The following is a 15,340-nucleotide window of genomic DNA, read 5'->3' as shown; positions in this document are numbered from 1 at the left end:
GTGTACTCTTATTCCACCTTCTCCTCCATCTTCTTGCTGACCATGGGTGAAGGCAAGCGAGTCCATCAAAGAGCCACACAGAGAGACAGACAATCACACACACTGCCATTCACACCTACAGGCAATTAGAGACACCACAAAGGCCCCCCCAAGCCCAGGATCGAACAGTGGGCAGCTTCGCTCTGCACCACTGTGCAGCTCCTGTTACTGCTGTTAATCTCACAGGCATTCCGCCACACTGCACCACTTTGTTGCCTTGCATGCTTTTAATTTGAACATTTACCTGATAATACCACATGTGAAGCAATTTAACTTTTTTAAGTCGATTAAGGAATTCTTAGTCAATAGAAAACATCAAACACTGTTTGCAGTAAAGAGGCCTGTCCATACTGGTGGCAGTATTGATTAACAGGTAATAACAGAGCATACAAGTACATCTAAGGAAATATCAAGAGTAAACTTCACATTTGAATGAGACTGTATTGTCATATTGCATTAACAGCAGAGGAGATGTTTCTTTGATTGAAGAGTCTCCAGTAGAGCAGCCTGTCTAATCATTTGTGAAGTAGTTTGACAGAGCAATAATTTGTTTTGGTGACAACAGCCAAGTTTAATAGCCCATGAGTGTGTTACACTTTATTTCACAAAAATACTAAGAATTGACATTCTTTATAAAAAAAAATCTGTTTGAAATAAAACTTGATGTATTTCCTTTGTGAAGTTCATAATTCATCTTTTGTGTGCTCAAAAATGGGGGGAAAAAGGCAACGTTGAACTTCGTGATTGTCTGACTGTTCTCGTCATTACATTCACTGGAATGCATAAGTCATGCTGATACATGATCTCAAGCGAGTGCAGGCAGAAACTGTCCTGTGAGTATCCATGCGTGACTTATTGTGCGTCAGGATGCTTACAATAGCTCGCTACACAAATCTGCCAGTAAAATGCTTCTTCAGTCAAATGTTTCTTCAGTCATGTTGAAATGTAATATGCAGTGGAACATGAGTTCGCACTTAAAGTGCTGTTCTTTCAAATGTGAAGGTTTAGCAGCCTCATGGCCGTTTCCTCTGAAGGGATGCTTTATGAAAGAAAAGAAAAGAAAAGAACTGAATGTGTTTTTAAATTAGCTCTTATTTTATTGGCCTTCTTTTTGTTGATGCTGCTTACATTACCAATCTTTAAACCTCAGTATGTGTATCATGTTTAAGAGTTTGTCCATTCATTATAATGCTAAGCTTTTTGAATACTGGGCCACATGGTGATGTCATGGTTAGAACTTTACTCCCTGTGTATGTGGGGCTTTTCTCTAGGAACTCCGGTTTCCTAAACATAAGCGATGAGTATCGACGATTCTAACTTGTCCGTAAGCATAAATGTGACTGTGTGTGGTTGTTTGTCTCTTTGTGTTTTCCCTGTGATGGATTGAGGACCTGTGCAGTGTGTTTCCATAGCCAGCAGGATTTAGCTCCAGGATTCCTGCTACTCTGCTACATCAAGTGGGCTACAGTGGTTTAGAAGATGGATGGATTAATAGGTGGATACACAGATAATTCAAGGCTTCGGTTCAGATAGGATTGTATTCACTATTATTTATTTAAACCAACAGGTACAGAGAGAAATCTGTTGGTTGCTTGTAGCATGAAGGTCAGCAGGCTTGATTTGTCATTGACTGTTTAGTGAGCTCTTAATAAATAATGAATAGTGTTGTTATTGGACCTGATTGTGTTTGTTCTTTCTTGAAATGCATGCTTTGTGAAAATGCACATTTACTTTGGATCAGGAAAAGCCTTTTTTGTTAAATTCATGGTCAGATGGGACTTGATTTAGCTATTTAGGTACATAAAGCAATGTCCTAATAACTTTATTTTAAATTCAAAGTAAGCTTTGTAGCACTGGCTTAAAAGGCCAAATCCAGCAAGACAGGGATGGGCGATTCAATTTCATGATGGAGCCACATGAAAACTACCACCCTTCTGGAGTTCGTCTTTCTTTGCATGTTTTTTTTTTTTTTTTTTTAAATAATAATATTTTTCTTTCTAACCTATTGAAGACGGTTCATTTGCACCCATAAGCAAGAACTACATACACTGAAAAAAATCATCTCCAAAGCAAAAACAAAGCAGTTGTGTTGTGTACATCATGTTCAGTCATGGGCCAATAAGTAACCATCAAAGTGCTGCATGCGACCCGTGGGTCTTATAATGTCCAGGTCGGAACTGGACAGTGAGAATAGAGGGAGGAGAAAAGTGCATTTTGGCTGCTCACATTTGATCTGCATGTTTGGTTTGCAACCATACTTCTCCCACAGACCTCCTTCTAGTTAGGAGTTTCATCATTCTCTATTTATACATAACACACTTTCAACAAATATCATACTTCTACACATTCATTGTATTGGTATATGCTATTTCACAATTATTCGAATAAAATGTAACGTATTGCCTTAATGAGACAAGAATGCTTGTATTTAGTTCTGTTCCAAAAGCCACTGTGAATACAAAGGAGGGAATAGTTTCAGTGCTTAGCATTGTTAGATGTTATTGTGAGTCTTCAATAAATCTTTATGCATTCAGTACGACATGTCTATAAAAGTGTCTATAAGGAGTCGATACTGCTTGTTCAGTTTCGTTTTGTTAGTGAGGACAGACGTGCATGCCATTCAAATATTTCTTTGGATATTAATTACACAACTGATACCGCCACATACAGATGTTATTTTTTTGTTTGTTCTTTGTTTGTTTTTGTTATTACTTTCCCAGCATTTGATGCTTTGAATGCCACTTAATTGTTTTTTTTTCTTTTCTTTCAAGCATTAAGAACCATCAGAAAATATGTAAGCCAGTTGCTCTCAGCTGAAGAAGACTTTATATAAATATTTCTGGTGCAACCTTCTCATGGTGATCTTCATCTCTGCTTCACAGGTCTAATAGAGACGGTGGTCACTACCTTCTCAAAGGCTGCAGTCGCCCACCTGGATGCACAGGGGGCTGCTGGGAGAAACGTCTGCCATCTCGTGTTACAAGCCCTTTTGGAACTGCTTCACAGTATCCTCAAGCAAACATCAGCCGTTGTCCGCTCCGCACTGCAGGTACAAAAACTCAAACACAAGGCAAAGGAAGTTTGCCACTTGGAGCAGAACTGTTTGGTCAGTTGTTTACTTAACATTATTCCTTAGCAGATTAATGACACATTCCTAAACTAGTGGCTGAAGTATTTTTTTAACCAACATTTTTTTTTTCCTTCTTCTTCTCTGATCCCCCTCCAGTGAAATAGCCTCCATCTTTAGATAAAAATCCACACTGTTCACATTGTGTATGTCAACTATTCTATACTTGGTTCAGTTTTTTTTTTGATAAATCCAATAACTGATATGAATGTGGGAAATTTGTGGAAGACCAATGTGTGGTTTGGTAAAACCAAACTATCATGGCTCCCGACATTTACCAACTTTATTTCTCATGAGCAGAGATTCACTAACAGAATCATAAAGTCAACTTCCGGAAAATGCTGCCCTTGTGTTATGTCCCTGAAGATGTGTGTATGTGTGTGTTTGTGAGTGTGTGTGACCCTTGATGTATGCAGTGAAAGCCAGCAGGTTTAAGGAACTGCAATATTGAAGTTGTGGACTCAGGAGAAAGCGGATGAGGTCCTGAGTCCCTGGGACGCGGTCGCGCACGTGCACACACACACACACACACACACACACACACACACACACACACACACACACACACACACACACACACACACACACACACACACACACACACACACACACAGATATACAGGCATACACTGAGGGGCCAGTCTGGCTGTGTCCCTGCGGCCTCATTATCACCGCTGGCTTTGTCCTCAGCTTGCCTCACTACATAGACACATAAGAACACGAACACACACACACACACACACACACACACACACACACACACACACACACACACACACACACACACACACACACACACACACACACACACACACACACACACACACACACACACACTCTCTCTCACCAAACACTCTCACACACCAGCCCCCATCTCCCCATAGTGTGCACCCCAGCCCAATGCATACATATTAATGTCTGGACTGGGGGGGAGACTAAAGTGGAGGCAGGGTAAAAGACTGGGTGAGAGAGAGAAGGACAGAAGAGGGAGTAGGAAGGATGGAAAGATAGAAGGAGAGGCAGCGATGGAAAAAGAAGCAAGCAGAATGTGCAGCGGAAATCAATTCTGCGAGTAATGCAAAGCTCATTAAAAAGAAAACTTCGGCCCAAGCCAAATTCATTTGGGTAATAAGGTCTGATAAGGAGAGAGGACGTGACTAGACCGCTCTCCCCAAACTATTAGTCAGTTGGTCAAGGGAGAGTAAGTCAGAGATTATATATACGGCAGAAGAAAAAAAGAGCATAGCTGAGGAGGAGTGACTTTGCGGGGGGAAAGAGAGAGAGGCAGAGAGAGAGACTGTGTGCCAGTATTAATCACATTATTCCACCGCTAATTGGCCTGAAGTTCCACTGTAGGCATGGACTGAACTAGAATAAGTCAACGTGCGGCACAGAGGTGCTAATGATGAAGGGCAGGGAAGAAAACGGAGGATTTGGAGAAATTGAAGTCTTAACGAGATGCAAATACTAACTTGGCGTGGCAAGGAAAACTGTTCAACCTGCAGTCAGTATGTTGTCCACTATACAGCTTGGCTAAAGAAATAAAATAACACAACTCATGCAAAAAAAAAAAAAAGTTTTCTCCCACAGTCTTTCAGTGTGTGTCTCCCTGTGTCGGTCTCTGTCTGTCAGAATAAGACTTGGCAGGCCTCTGGATCCATCATTATTGACTGTCAAATCTCTATAAATGATTTAACGCAGGGCGTGTGTGTGTGTGTGTGTGTGTGTGTGTGTGTGTGTGTGTGTGTGTGTGTGTGTGTGTGTGTGTGTGTGTGTGTGTGTGTGTGTGTGTGTGTGTGTGTGTGTGTGTGTGTGTGTGTGTGCGTGTGTGTACAGAGCCAGAGGCTATCTCGTCCAACAGTGGAGACGGAGGCAGCGGAGAAGCTGCTCCTGGCCAACAGACCCCTGAGCCAGCTCAGCACACACCTCATTCACATGGTGAGACCAACACTCACAGGTCCCGTGTGTGTGTGTGCGTGCGTGCGTGTGTGCATGTGTGCGTGTTCATCCGTGCGTATAAATGTCTTGGCTGCATTCATAAATATTTGGTTGGCTTCTGCATGGGTCATTGGCTAAAATGTCTGACAGAGTGAGAGAACCTATGTATGTATGTTTTAATGATGATGTGTGTGTGCAGAGTTAATTGTGTTGTCTTGTGAGTCAGTAAGTGTGACTTCTACATGCTAGAATATAGAAGAAAAAACAAGTACTTATTCATGACAAACTCCATTTCTACACCCTACTTTGAAACTGTTTTTCTCAGTGTGAATGTGTTGCTTATTATTTGACAGCTAACAGTCTAAATATTTATACATTTTACAAATATGTATTTGTCTCGGGTAGTTTCATGAAGTTAATCAAGCAGCTTCATTGTTACCTGTTTACAAAGCCAACAATGTGTCTCACATTCCAGATGATCATATTCATTTACTAAAGTAATCAGTTAATGCAATAATGGTTCCAGTATTTTGCGATAACAATGAGTACAAACAGAATCTAAAATAAATTCCGAAAACACAACACAAAGTTGGCCTTTCTGCCGAGAAAATGTGAAATTCTTATCACTGCTGCCTATCAAATATCCACCCCCTCAGGCACTACACGTGGTTAAATATGTGATGCAAAACAACCTCTATCCTTCCAACTGCACTTAGCTTCACTGGTAAAATCCTTCTTTTTTTTTGCCTATAAATAGGGGCATTTCTAAATCACCACATATTTATCACAAACAAGAGAAACAAGCTTGTTTTATATAATTATTCAGAATCTCTCTGTAAAGTCTGCCTGATACAAGCACCAGTGTATGCTGATAGTCCAATAATGCAATTTACTGTGTTGCATTGATACATAAATTCCAGTTGTTTCACTCCACGGCTATGAGTGATGACCCGAAAATGATGCTTACCGTAATATTAATTGTATGAAAGCCAGATTTATGGCTCTCAATGACATTGACTAGGTCCATAAATGTAGTGTAGCCAAAAGAGGAGTAATGTCAGCCTCCTGAAAGTTATCACATGAAGGAGCTGAGTCGTTCTGGGGACGCAGAGAAAAGAAGAAAAAGAGTGGAGGGGGGAGAAGAAGAGGTCCCCTTGGACACAATAGAGGTTTTTACTTATACTTGACACGTTGAGTGTTGGGTGGGCGTCTCAGTGTGAATGAGAGGGTTGAGGGAGCAGCTGACACCCCCTCAGCCCCTTCGCCCCATGAGAGATTAGTTGGTGAGAGCAGGAGTGCTGATTACAATCTAACATCGCCAAGCTTGCATGTGATAGAAAAAAATGTTTCTGTAAAGATTAATGGTGCACATAATAGTGCCATTTTAGGATTTAGTGGCTGCAGTAGATGTTTATGACAGTTTAACTATTGAAGGAATCCAAATGTAGAATGCACTCAATGCAAATTTAGCATCAAACTGACGTTGAATGTTATTCAATTTGTTTTTCCTTCGTAACACTAAATTTCAGTATTGGTCCATTATGTGTATTGTAAACATGATTTATTTACGCATATTTTTATTTACACTTGTTTTTCCCCCATCATTTTGCACTGCCTGTTTAAACAATGATAATACATTCTATTCGTTTCCATTCTGTATGTACAAGTCAGAAGGTGCAAAAAAGAACTAATATCTAATATATTCTAATCAGAGATGTGTTTAAAAGAATAATCACTGTATCTGTCAATGAGTTAAATCGACTATGATGATTTTTTTTTCATCAGATAACTTTATGCAAATCTCAATAAACACAATGAAAACAAACACCACATTGTCCTCTGTGCAGTTTGCTACAGATTGTTGTTTTTTTTTAAAGATGCAAATCAGATTGTAGAAATAATTTTTGACAGGTGAAAGCTGCGTGTAAAAACACTTGAAAGACTAAAAGTCAGTCAGTTGATTTGTTTAGCGTTGTCAGAATTGTTGTTGGGAGTATTTTAAATACAATAATGATGCTTCTTAATGCTTTAACTGATCATCTCTCCATGTAGCTGCCTTCTGAAAACCAGGAAGTGTGGGAGGAGTCTCTTCAGTGCTTGTCCCTCCTGGTGCAGCTGTACAGCGAAGAGGGCGATGACTGTCTTTCACCTTCCTGTTTACGAACCTTCTCATATGTGCTGCCCTCACTAATGTGCACGGACGCCCCCCAAACACTACGCACAACTCTTAGGATCATTAAACGACTGGTGAGTGGAGTGGACACATGTAAGCACTTACACACACACACACACACACAGACACACACACACACACACACACACACACACTCACACACACACACACAAGTCAGCATTGTTTATCAGATACTACTTTATGCCCCGCTTGGAGAGAATCTCGGTCCTGGAAGCACGACAGATTGAAAATACTGGAATAATAAGTCATGTACTCAGTACTAATGTAGTCAGTACGGCAGTGCTGCTTTTTCAGAAAATAATGTGAAGTTTCAGCAGAGCATGACTGACAGAAGGACCAAGACGGCACTGGAGGAAGGAATGTTGCTTTGTATGTGCCCGTCACTCTCTGTTCAAGTATCCATCCAATTTTATTTGATAGTCAAAGTGATTCGTGTTATAGGCCTGAGATAACCCGTAAGAGAGTCTACTGCCGTGACTCGGGATGAAATTTCTTGAAGTGACTACTTTCTGAATGTAATAAGTATTATTATCCCCCTCTACTAAGAAGGAGGAAGCTGCAGCTGACAATCACCAGAGTACAGCTTTCAATGAAGCTTTCCGCCTCGACAGACACACACACAACAATAAGTATGTGTTGTGTGTGTGACAATTTAGTCATTAAGCTAGAAATCTATTTGATTCTTGGAGTAGTTTCACTGAGACTTGCAGTCGGAATGTTCACCAACTTCATTCAGTTGTATGATTTGAATATTGATCAGCAGCCCATTAGGCATTTCCCCCACTGTGTCCAGTTGAGTGTTGTATGATGTTGAAGTGCATCCCAGCAGATTACACCCGAGGCCGATTGCCAGTCCATCACAGGGCAAAAAAAAACAGTCGCACACGCTCACATTTACTTGTGTACAAGCAATTTCAAGCCATCAATTAACCTCAGATATACAATAAACTGTGCAAAAACACATGCAACTACAGTGAGGACATGCAAACTCATCACAGAAAAGACCTTCAACCCAGACTCAAAATCCATCCAGTGAGTGAAGAGCAGAAGCCACTACATGACTGCACCACCCATTTTAATAAGCATTTAAAAATCCCAATACTGGATGTCACTGATTTTAATGAATGCTTAATTATTTTTAGAATTGCCTAATATTAATTTGAGCATCTGGTCAAGGGAATAGGAAGAGTTGGTGAAGCGAAACAGAGGAAATGCAGCCTCAGAAGTCAACACGAAGTTAGAAAAATTGGCTGATTTATTTATTTATTTATTTCCGTTCCTGTCCTGCAGACCCATATGAATTATGTAAACTGCATTCTTAATGTTTTGGCTTGGCCGCAGGGTCATGGAATACTTTTCTGCACGTGGGACACAAGGTCAGCTGTCACCCTGAGATCATATGATCTCACTGAAGGCTGTGCCCATGAGCTGGTGTGTGTGTGTGTGTGTGTGTGTGTGTGTGTGTGTGTGTGTGTGTGTGTGTGTGTGTGTGTGTGTGTGTGTGTGTGTGTGTGTGTGTGTGTGTGTGTGTGTGTGTGTGTGTGTGTGTCTCTATTTGACTCCTCTAACTAACACCAGAACCTGCATGCAAATGTATCACCTCTCTCCATTTCTATCTCCGTGTTAAGAAATTAGTCCTCTTATAATAATTCCTCACTCCGCCCAATGCTATTATGAACAGTAAAATCTATGTGTCTCCTCACCACCACCCTGAGCAATACATTCGACACAGCAGTGTGTTTCTGCCATTATATAGCTAATATTATAGCTAATGGATGAGTCACCGCACGGCAGCAAAGCAAGTTTATTTGTTCACCTTACTTTCGGCACATTTAGTCACTTTTTTCATCACAGCCGGTGATATAAAGATTTATAGTTTTACGCTTCCTCAAGGGTACGTGTTTTTTGTTGGGTTTTTTTAAAACTGGACTTCTGCAGCTTTCAAAGTTTGAAGGAAAATACAACTGTCGTTTACATACATGCATATACAATGCACGTATCTCTGAGTATCCGTCTGCGGCGCCCGTCGCTTTCAAATCAGTGATTCAATCAGTTAGAGTACCACAGACATTAAACACAACACACACTTTTCCCCTGATCTGCCATCAGAGGAACACAATGACTCACACACAATCTGCCTCAAACACACACCTACACACCCAGACAAGTGCCTGCCCTTCAAAAAGGGCTTTTTAATTATCTTTCATTGATTTCAGGGCTCTGTTAATCTCAATCAAAGATCCCGCTAATAGCTTGGAAACTGCACGGGCGGGGCGACGCGGGGGGAATGAATCAAGTCTGCATTAGTGAAATTTTCAACTTGTCTTTTTTTCAGCTACGACTTGAATGGACTGAAAGCGCAACGCTAATTAAATGAAAACACATCCATAATAAGTTGTTTGAGTGAGATGCATTTATTTTCTTTTTTGATGGAGTTTGGTTCCTCAAGTTTTTAAACTTATTAGGCGGCCTCTAGAAAGACGGCGCTTGTGTGCAGCCATCGGCCACAATTCATGTCCTTTTTAATCCAACTTCACACAAAACTGTCGAAAAAAAAAAGTGTTATTAAGTTGTGCTGTTTAAACTAATCCTCGGTGAGTTCATGATACATTTGATAATCTATATCAAAGCTGGAAAAGTACAAAGTCGGTGACAATGATCACTTATAGTTTGTGTGAATTGTGCTCAGTTGCTCTGACTGCTGAGTCTGTGAGCTGAGGCAGGATGTTTTTGTTGATTTTGTTCCGTCTCGCTCTTCACACTGCTTGTTAACCCCACACTAGTGTCCAAAAGCTTCCTCTGATCTCCAGAGGCAAAACAAAAAAGTCTGCAAAATGTCAAAGTATTTTTATGTCCTCATATTGCAACCTTTTACGGACTTGTGCCAGACACAGGATGATTTGATTATGTGTTTAGCAGCCTGTCACTCACTCAGTGAATAGACTCTCCAATCCAATTTGTTTTGGGTAATTTCATTTAGCCATTTTTCCAAGCCAAGTAACCCATGACATGTTCAATTCTTTTGTCAGAGATAATTTATAGGTTCAGAGCAGTGATGTCATCCTCGGTTTCATGCAGGAGCCACATGCAACCCAGTCTGATTACAAAGAACCAGTCAAACCATTAAAACGACGCCATTAAATATCTGTATATAGCAACAACTCCAAAATTTGCCATCAGTAGACTGCAATATTTCTACTGCATGTCGACTGCATGTTTTCACAAACTCACCCTCATTATGGCTTGGAGGATAATGCCAGTTCCTTAGCTCGTTGTCAATACTGTGTCCACAATCTTACAGCCACAAGCATTGTTGACACCTGCGGCTGCAAAGCCCAGAGAATACATTAGGAATAGCATTGACTTTTATTGAAAACTTGAAAACTTGAAGGTAACGTTTGCTTTAGTGTATTTCAACATGTTATCCCATGGCCTAGATTTTGGCCAATGGGTCACAAGTTTAATACCCCTGGTTTGAAGGAGGAGGTGGATTGCAGTGTGTGACTATTACTGATTGATTTAGCAGGATTTGTGACACACAGAGAACTAAAACTGACTTCAAATTGAATCAACAGTATTCATACAGCTTCCTGAAGCTTCAAAACTTAGAATTGTTGTTTATTGTATCGGGATGTTTACCATCATACAAATAATCGTTCCTACCTCAAACACATCTCTCTCTCTCTCTCTCATGTTGTATTTGTAGATGATCTTTATGTCATTCTGCCATAAATTGCTGCACTCCGTGTCTCTGGTGTCACTTACGTTGTCACTTGTTTGAACTCCGGTTGCATTATGACAGCCCTCTGCTGTCTTCCTCAGACGCAACACGTCTGTCGTCTATATGACATTGAGTTCAGCATTATGGAGACGAGTGGACATGATGTAAGGGTAGTGAGAGGACTGAGGGGAGAGCGGTGTGTGTGTGTGTGTGTGGGGGGGGGGGAGGGGGGGTGTCTTTGTCTCCTCCTAACCCCGTTTCTTAGCAACAACCATGCTGGGTCGCCGCAGAGACAGAGGTGATGATGTCACCGGAGATCAGAGAAAACACGTTCACCAAACACACGGACACACATCCACTCAGACAGACAGGCATGCACACCCACACACACACACACCCAGTCACACACACACACGTAATGTCTGACAAGACCTACACACACATTTCTAATGCTTCTAATGTCATTTTTGGAGCAAGTAACACACAAGTTCTCAACACACAAGCATGCACTTGAGTGAACCAGGTGTTCCCGACGAGAACACCGAGGTATCACGGTGTGGACAAGCATGTCAGGACAGGAATGGAAACAGACGGCGGATGAAGAGGTGGGGACGGACATGTCAGCAGGATGGATGGGAATACTGTTGAGCTGATCTATGATGGTGTAGGCAGGAAAATCCTGAAATGAATTCAAAGTGCAAACACAACATTGTGACTAATATGTATCTAAATAAAGTACAGGGGAGAGAGAAAAAATTATAAAATGAGTGTGTTTTTAGTAAATTGGCTTTTTGAATGTTTGCGTGTGAGATGCCAGTCAACAAATGAGTGTGATGGCACTCAGCGTCATCCTGACAGCCTGGTCATGGTCACTTATAAACTGATCCTTTGATGAGAACAGATTGAATGAATCATCAGGACGTGACTTCCACAGCACTGCTTTGAAAATGGTGTTGTGAAAATGTCTCGTCTTTCGTCTTATTATTGTGATTATTATTGGTGAGACGGCGGCTATAGCAGAGATTGGGTTGGCTGCTTCCTCTGACAAGTAGATACCAGAAGAATTAAGTGCACAGCATTAACAGACAGCTCAATTATCACAAAATTATCTTAGCTTTTCAGTTAATTTGCAGGTGACAGTGGGATATTATAGGTGTCAAGAGACAGTTTTGTAATCTTTTCACCATCAACACTTTTTACTGTGATTCAAAGCGATCTCTCACTCGCTCTGGCCATTGTAGATCACAACTCACTTTTTGCACCTCTCACTGTGTAAATGTCACATTAGACCCATAAAAACAATGATGTATCGTGTCTGTAAATGGAGGTCATTATTCAAACTCCGTTCCATTTTATATACTGTGCGCAGCCAGAAACCAAAGTGCTGTTCAGCATTTATGTATCAGCGCCATCAGAGCGACGTCTGCAGCTCCTCTGTTTGATTGTGGTACAACAAATACTTGCCGTTCAGCTTGTGGCTCATGTGACACATCTTGAGCTTCTCCTGCTGACTTCTGTTGCTTCACATTTTGTTTTCCAGGTGCAGTCCTCAGACAGATCTGATTGGTTTGAATGTGCTGAAGGGACGGAGCTGATTAGTGTCCTGCACGATGTCGCAGCATATAAAAGGTGTGTGCTGCTAATGTCATATGTTTGTTTTCATCGTGTAAAGAGGTGGTCCATGCTGTCCTTTTCAGTATTTGTATCTGGTTCACTGGGACCGCAGTCCAAGAGACGTAGCGTGGACTTAAGGCGACGCTGCAGATTAACCGATTACCAAACAGTATATTAATTCAATATTCCTGGTCCCTGCCCATTGAATGACCTCGCACTGAAAGAAGAAGTGTAGCCGAGTGTTATCCACAAGCTCTGACTGACTGGTGAGTGTGTGAGGTGCACACCCTCGTCTCGCTCCAGGAAAGTCCCCTCGTGAAGCTCCTTCCTCGTACAGAAGCAACTCTTGTGGTCGGCCTGTTTGGCTGGTGACTCACCTCACAACAATTTGTCACGAGGACACCTCTGAGGACTAAAGCTGATGTTATCACTGTCACATTGTCTCTCAATTTAAGGAATTTTTTTGAAACCTTTTTATTTTTAAAACATCTTTGGATGTCAAATGTTTTTGGTGTATCCAGCCTCTTTAGGTTTGAACGTGTGTCCCTGTGAGGAAACCATTTTACACCTCAGAGTTAAGTCTACTAACAATCCACTGTGGATTTTGACGTGTTCGGCAACCTTTTCCCTCATCTCATTATTTTCACACGTGTCTGAACATGTCTTTGCATCGTACATGTCAAAACGATCTCTTCCTCCTTAATTGAAAGGACGTCTGCTTCTGAAGGGGCGAAGTGTCGACTTAATAACACACACAAAACAGAGATGAATCCCGTGGATTATTAAAAACTCAATCTTTATTTGTCATGTTCTTGACGTCTGATTGCAAGGGTTGGAAACGTAATCTGAACTTTCACTTTACAAACTAACATCGTTTTTTGCAGAGACTTTTGAAGCTTTATTAGTGTAGAATTATGATAAATATCAATAGGAACAAAAACAGTTATTTTCAGCTCTGTGTGTGTGTGTGTGTGTGTGTGTGTGTGTGTGTGTGTGTGTGTGTGTGTGTGTGTGTGTGTGTGTGTGTGTGTGTGTGTGTGTGTGTGTGTGTGTGTGTGTGTGTGTCATTACCTCATGAGTATGTGGGCCAAATGTGTGTCCACTTTGAGCCAAGGGTTTTGTCACCGTAGCGACCATGCTTCCTTTGATCTATTGATGTTCGAGACCAGCAACCCAACACACACACACACACACACACACACACACACACACACACACACGACACTCACATGAAATGTACTTTACACACTCTTCTACAAAAAGTCTCTCAATCACACATCAGATCAATAATGGAGGTGTTCCCCTCCCCACCACATCTCATCCACCACACCCGTTTCTTCTCCTCCGCCCCCCCCACTTAATTTTTCCATGCTTTCTTTTCCCATTTTCTTCCTCTCCCTCTTGTCTCCCTCTCCCTTTCGCTCTCTCGCCTCATCTCTCTCTCTCGCTCTCTCCCCTAGTTTTCTCCCTTCCCTCTTCTCTCCCCTCTCGTTCGGTTTCTCCTCAGTGACTCTCTCGCTCCCTCACTCTCTCTCCCTCTCCCCTCATCTCTCTCTCTTTCTCTCTGCCAGATGAAAGCACAGATCAGCTTCAGTCTTTGAAGTGGCAGAGACTGGCACCCTCCTACTGGTTTAGCAGGAGGAGGAGGGGAGCAGAGGTTTTAGGAGAAAGGGCAGGAGATGAGAGGAGTTATGAGGAGAGAAAAGAGGAGAAGAAGGGATGGAAAGAAGAGGGAGGCTGAGGAGAGGTTTTAATTGAGAGGATGAGAGGGCAGAGAAGTTGGAGACGAAGGAGGGGTGGTGAGGGGAGCTCTGGGTTGAGATCTTAACCCAAATGATGTCATTCAGATTTTACCATGGCAACCTGAGGAATGCCTTTTCAAAATGTGGAGCCGGACCGCCGATGGGGGGAGGGGAGGACGAGCATCACTGTTAGCCCCCCCCCCAACTCCCAAAGAAAAGCCTCCAGGCCCAAAACCTGAGCTGAGTTTACTGCAGAGTTCATTCAGTGAGAGCCGGCAGTGTTACAGCCCACTGAGATCTGGTGAGCAGCTCACAAACCTTCACAACTCCAGTGAAAACATTCAGCGCTCAGACAGTTTGAATCCAGGATTTTACCAAAACACTAACAGGCTGAACACAGCTGCTGTTCCATTAGAGGAACGGTAAGCTGCCAGGCTGTCTTCAGAGGCTCTGAAAACTTGTTTTCCTCAGCAGTCTGCATCTAGCTGGAGGATCCTGCAGAAAACACACTCATTTCATTCCTCCTCTCTCAGGTCTCCGTCAGGTTAGAACAGCGTCACAAAGTTTGTAGTTTGTTTTGATTGATTTTTGCTCCAGGAAGCACAGCGCTCATTAAGTTACAGTAGAAGAGAACTTTGGTGAGTGACACCAGCAGTAAATAAAAACTACCTTCCAGTTCATTTAAAAGTCACGACGGGGATCATTAAGTTTGCTTAATTTGACTGAAAGGTCAAGTTTAGTACAGGCAGTTTGCCCAGTGAGATCTGTGGTTCTTGTTGTTCTGCTCACACATCATGTGCTGCTGTGGTCTGGGTGAGAGAGAAACCCTCTTACAATGAATATGCCTGGATTCGTTACGGCTGCTGAATTGACAAAAAAAAATGGGCAATATGTGAGTTTTTGCCCATTTATCCAAGATGAGGTCACGCTGTAGTATTGGGAAGTTATTTAATACTGCTCTGTTT

The 15,340-nt window shown here is 41.9% G+C and overlaps 1 protein-coding gene across 1 annotated transcript in view; it reads left to right on the top strand.

The window, feature by feature from the left end:
* The window catches only part of ulk4 (unc-51 like kinase 4), a gene marked incomplete at its 5' end in the record, with an annotated part of 69,542 nt that overhangs the window by 53,030 nt on the left and 1,172 nt on the right, over positions 1-15,340 (top strand). The window contains 4 exons of the mRNA XM_080500531.1: positions 2,922-3,088; positions 5,003-5,104; positions 7,157-7,351; positions 12,560-12,648. Of these exons, the coding sequence (XP_080356657.1) occupies positions 2,922-3,088; positions 5,003-5,104; positions 7,157-7,351; positions 12,560-12,648 (553 nt within the window). The remainder of the gene's footprint in view (positions 1-2,921; positions 3,089-5,002; positions 5,105-7,156; positions 7,352-12,559; positions 12,649-15,340) is intronic.

Source organism: Blennius ocellaris (assembly GCF_963422515.1).
Source record: "Blennius ocellaris genome assembly, chromosome: 8".
Classification (NCBI taxonomy): Eukaryota; Metazoa; Chordata; class Actinopteri; order Blenniiformes; family Blenniidae; genus Blennius; species Blennius ocellaris.
Note: the sequence above shows the minus strand (reverse complement) of the source record. Positions and strands in the feature narration are given on the sequence as shown.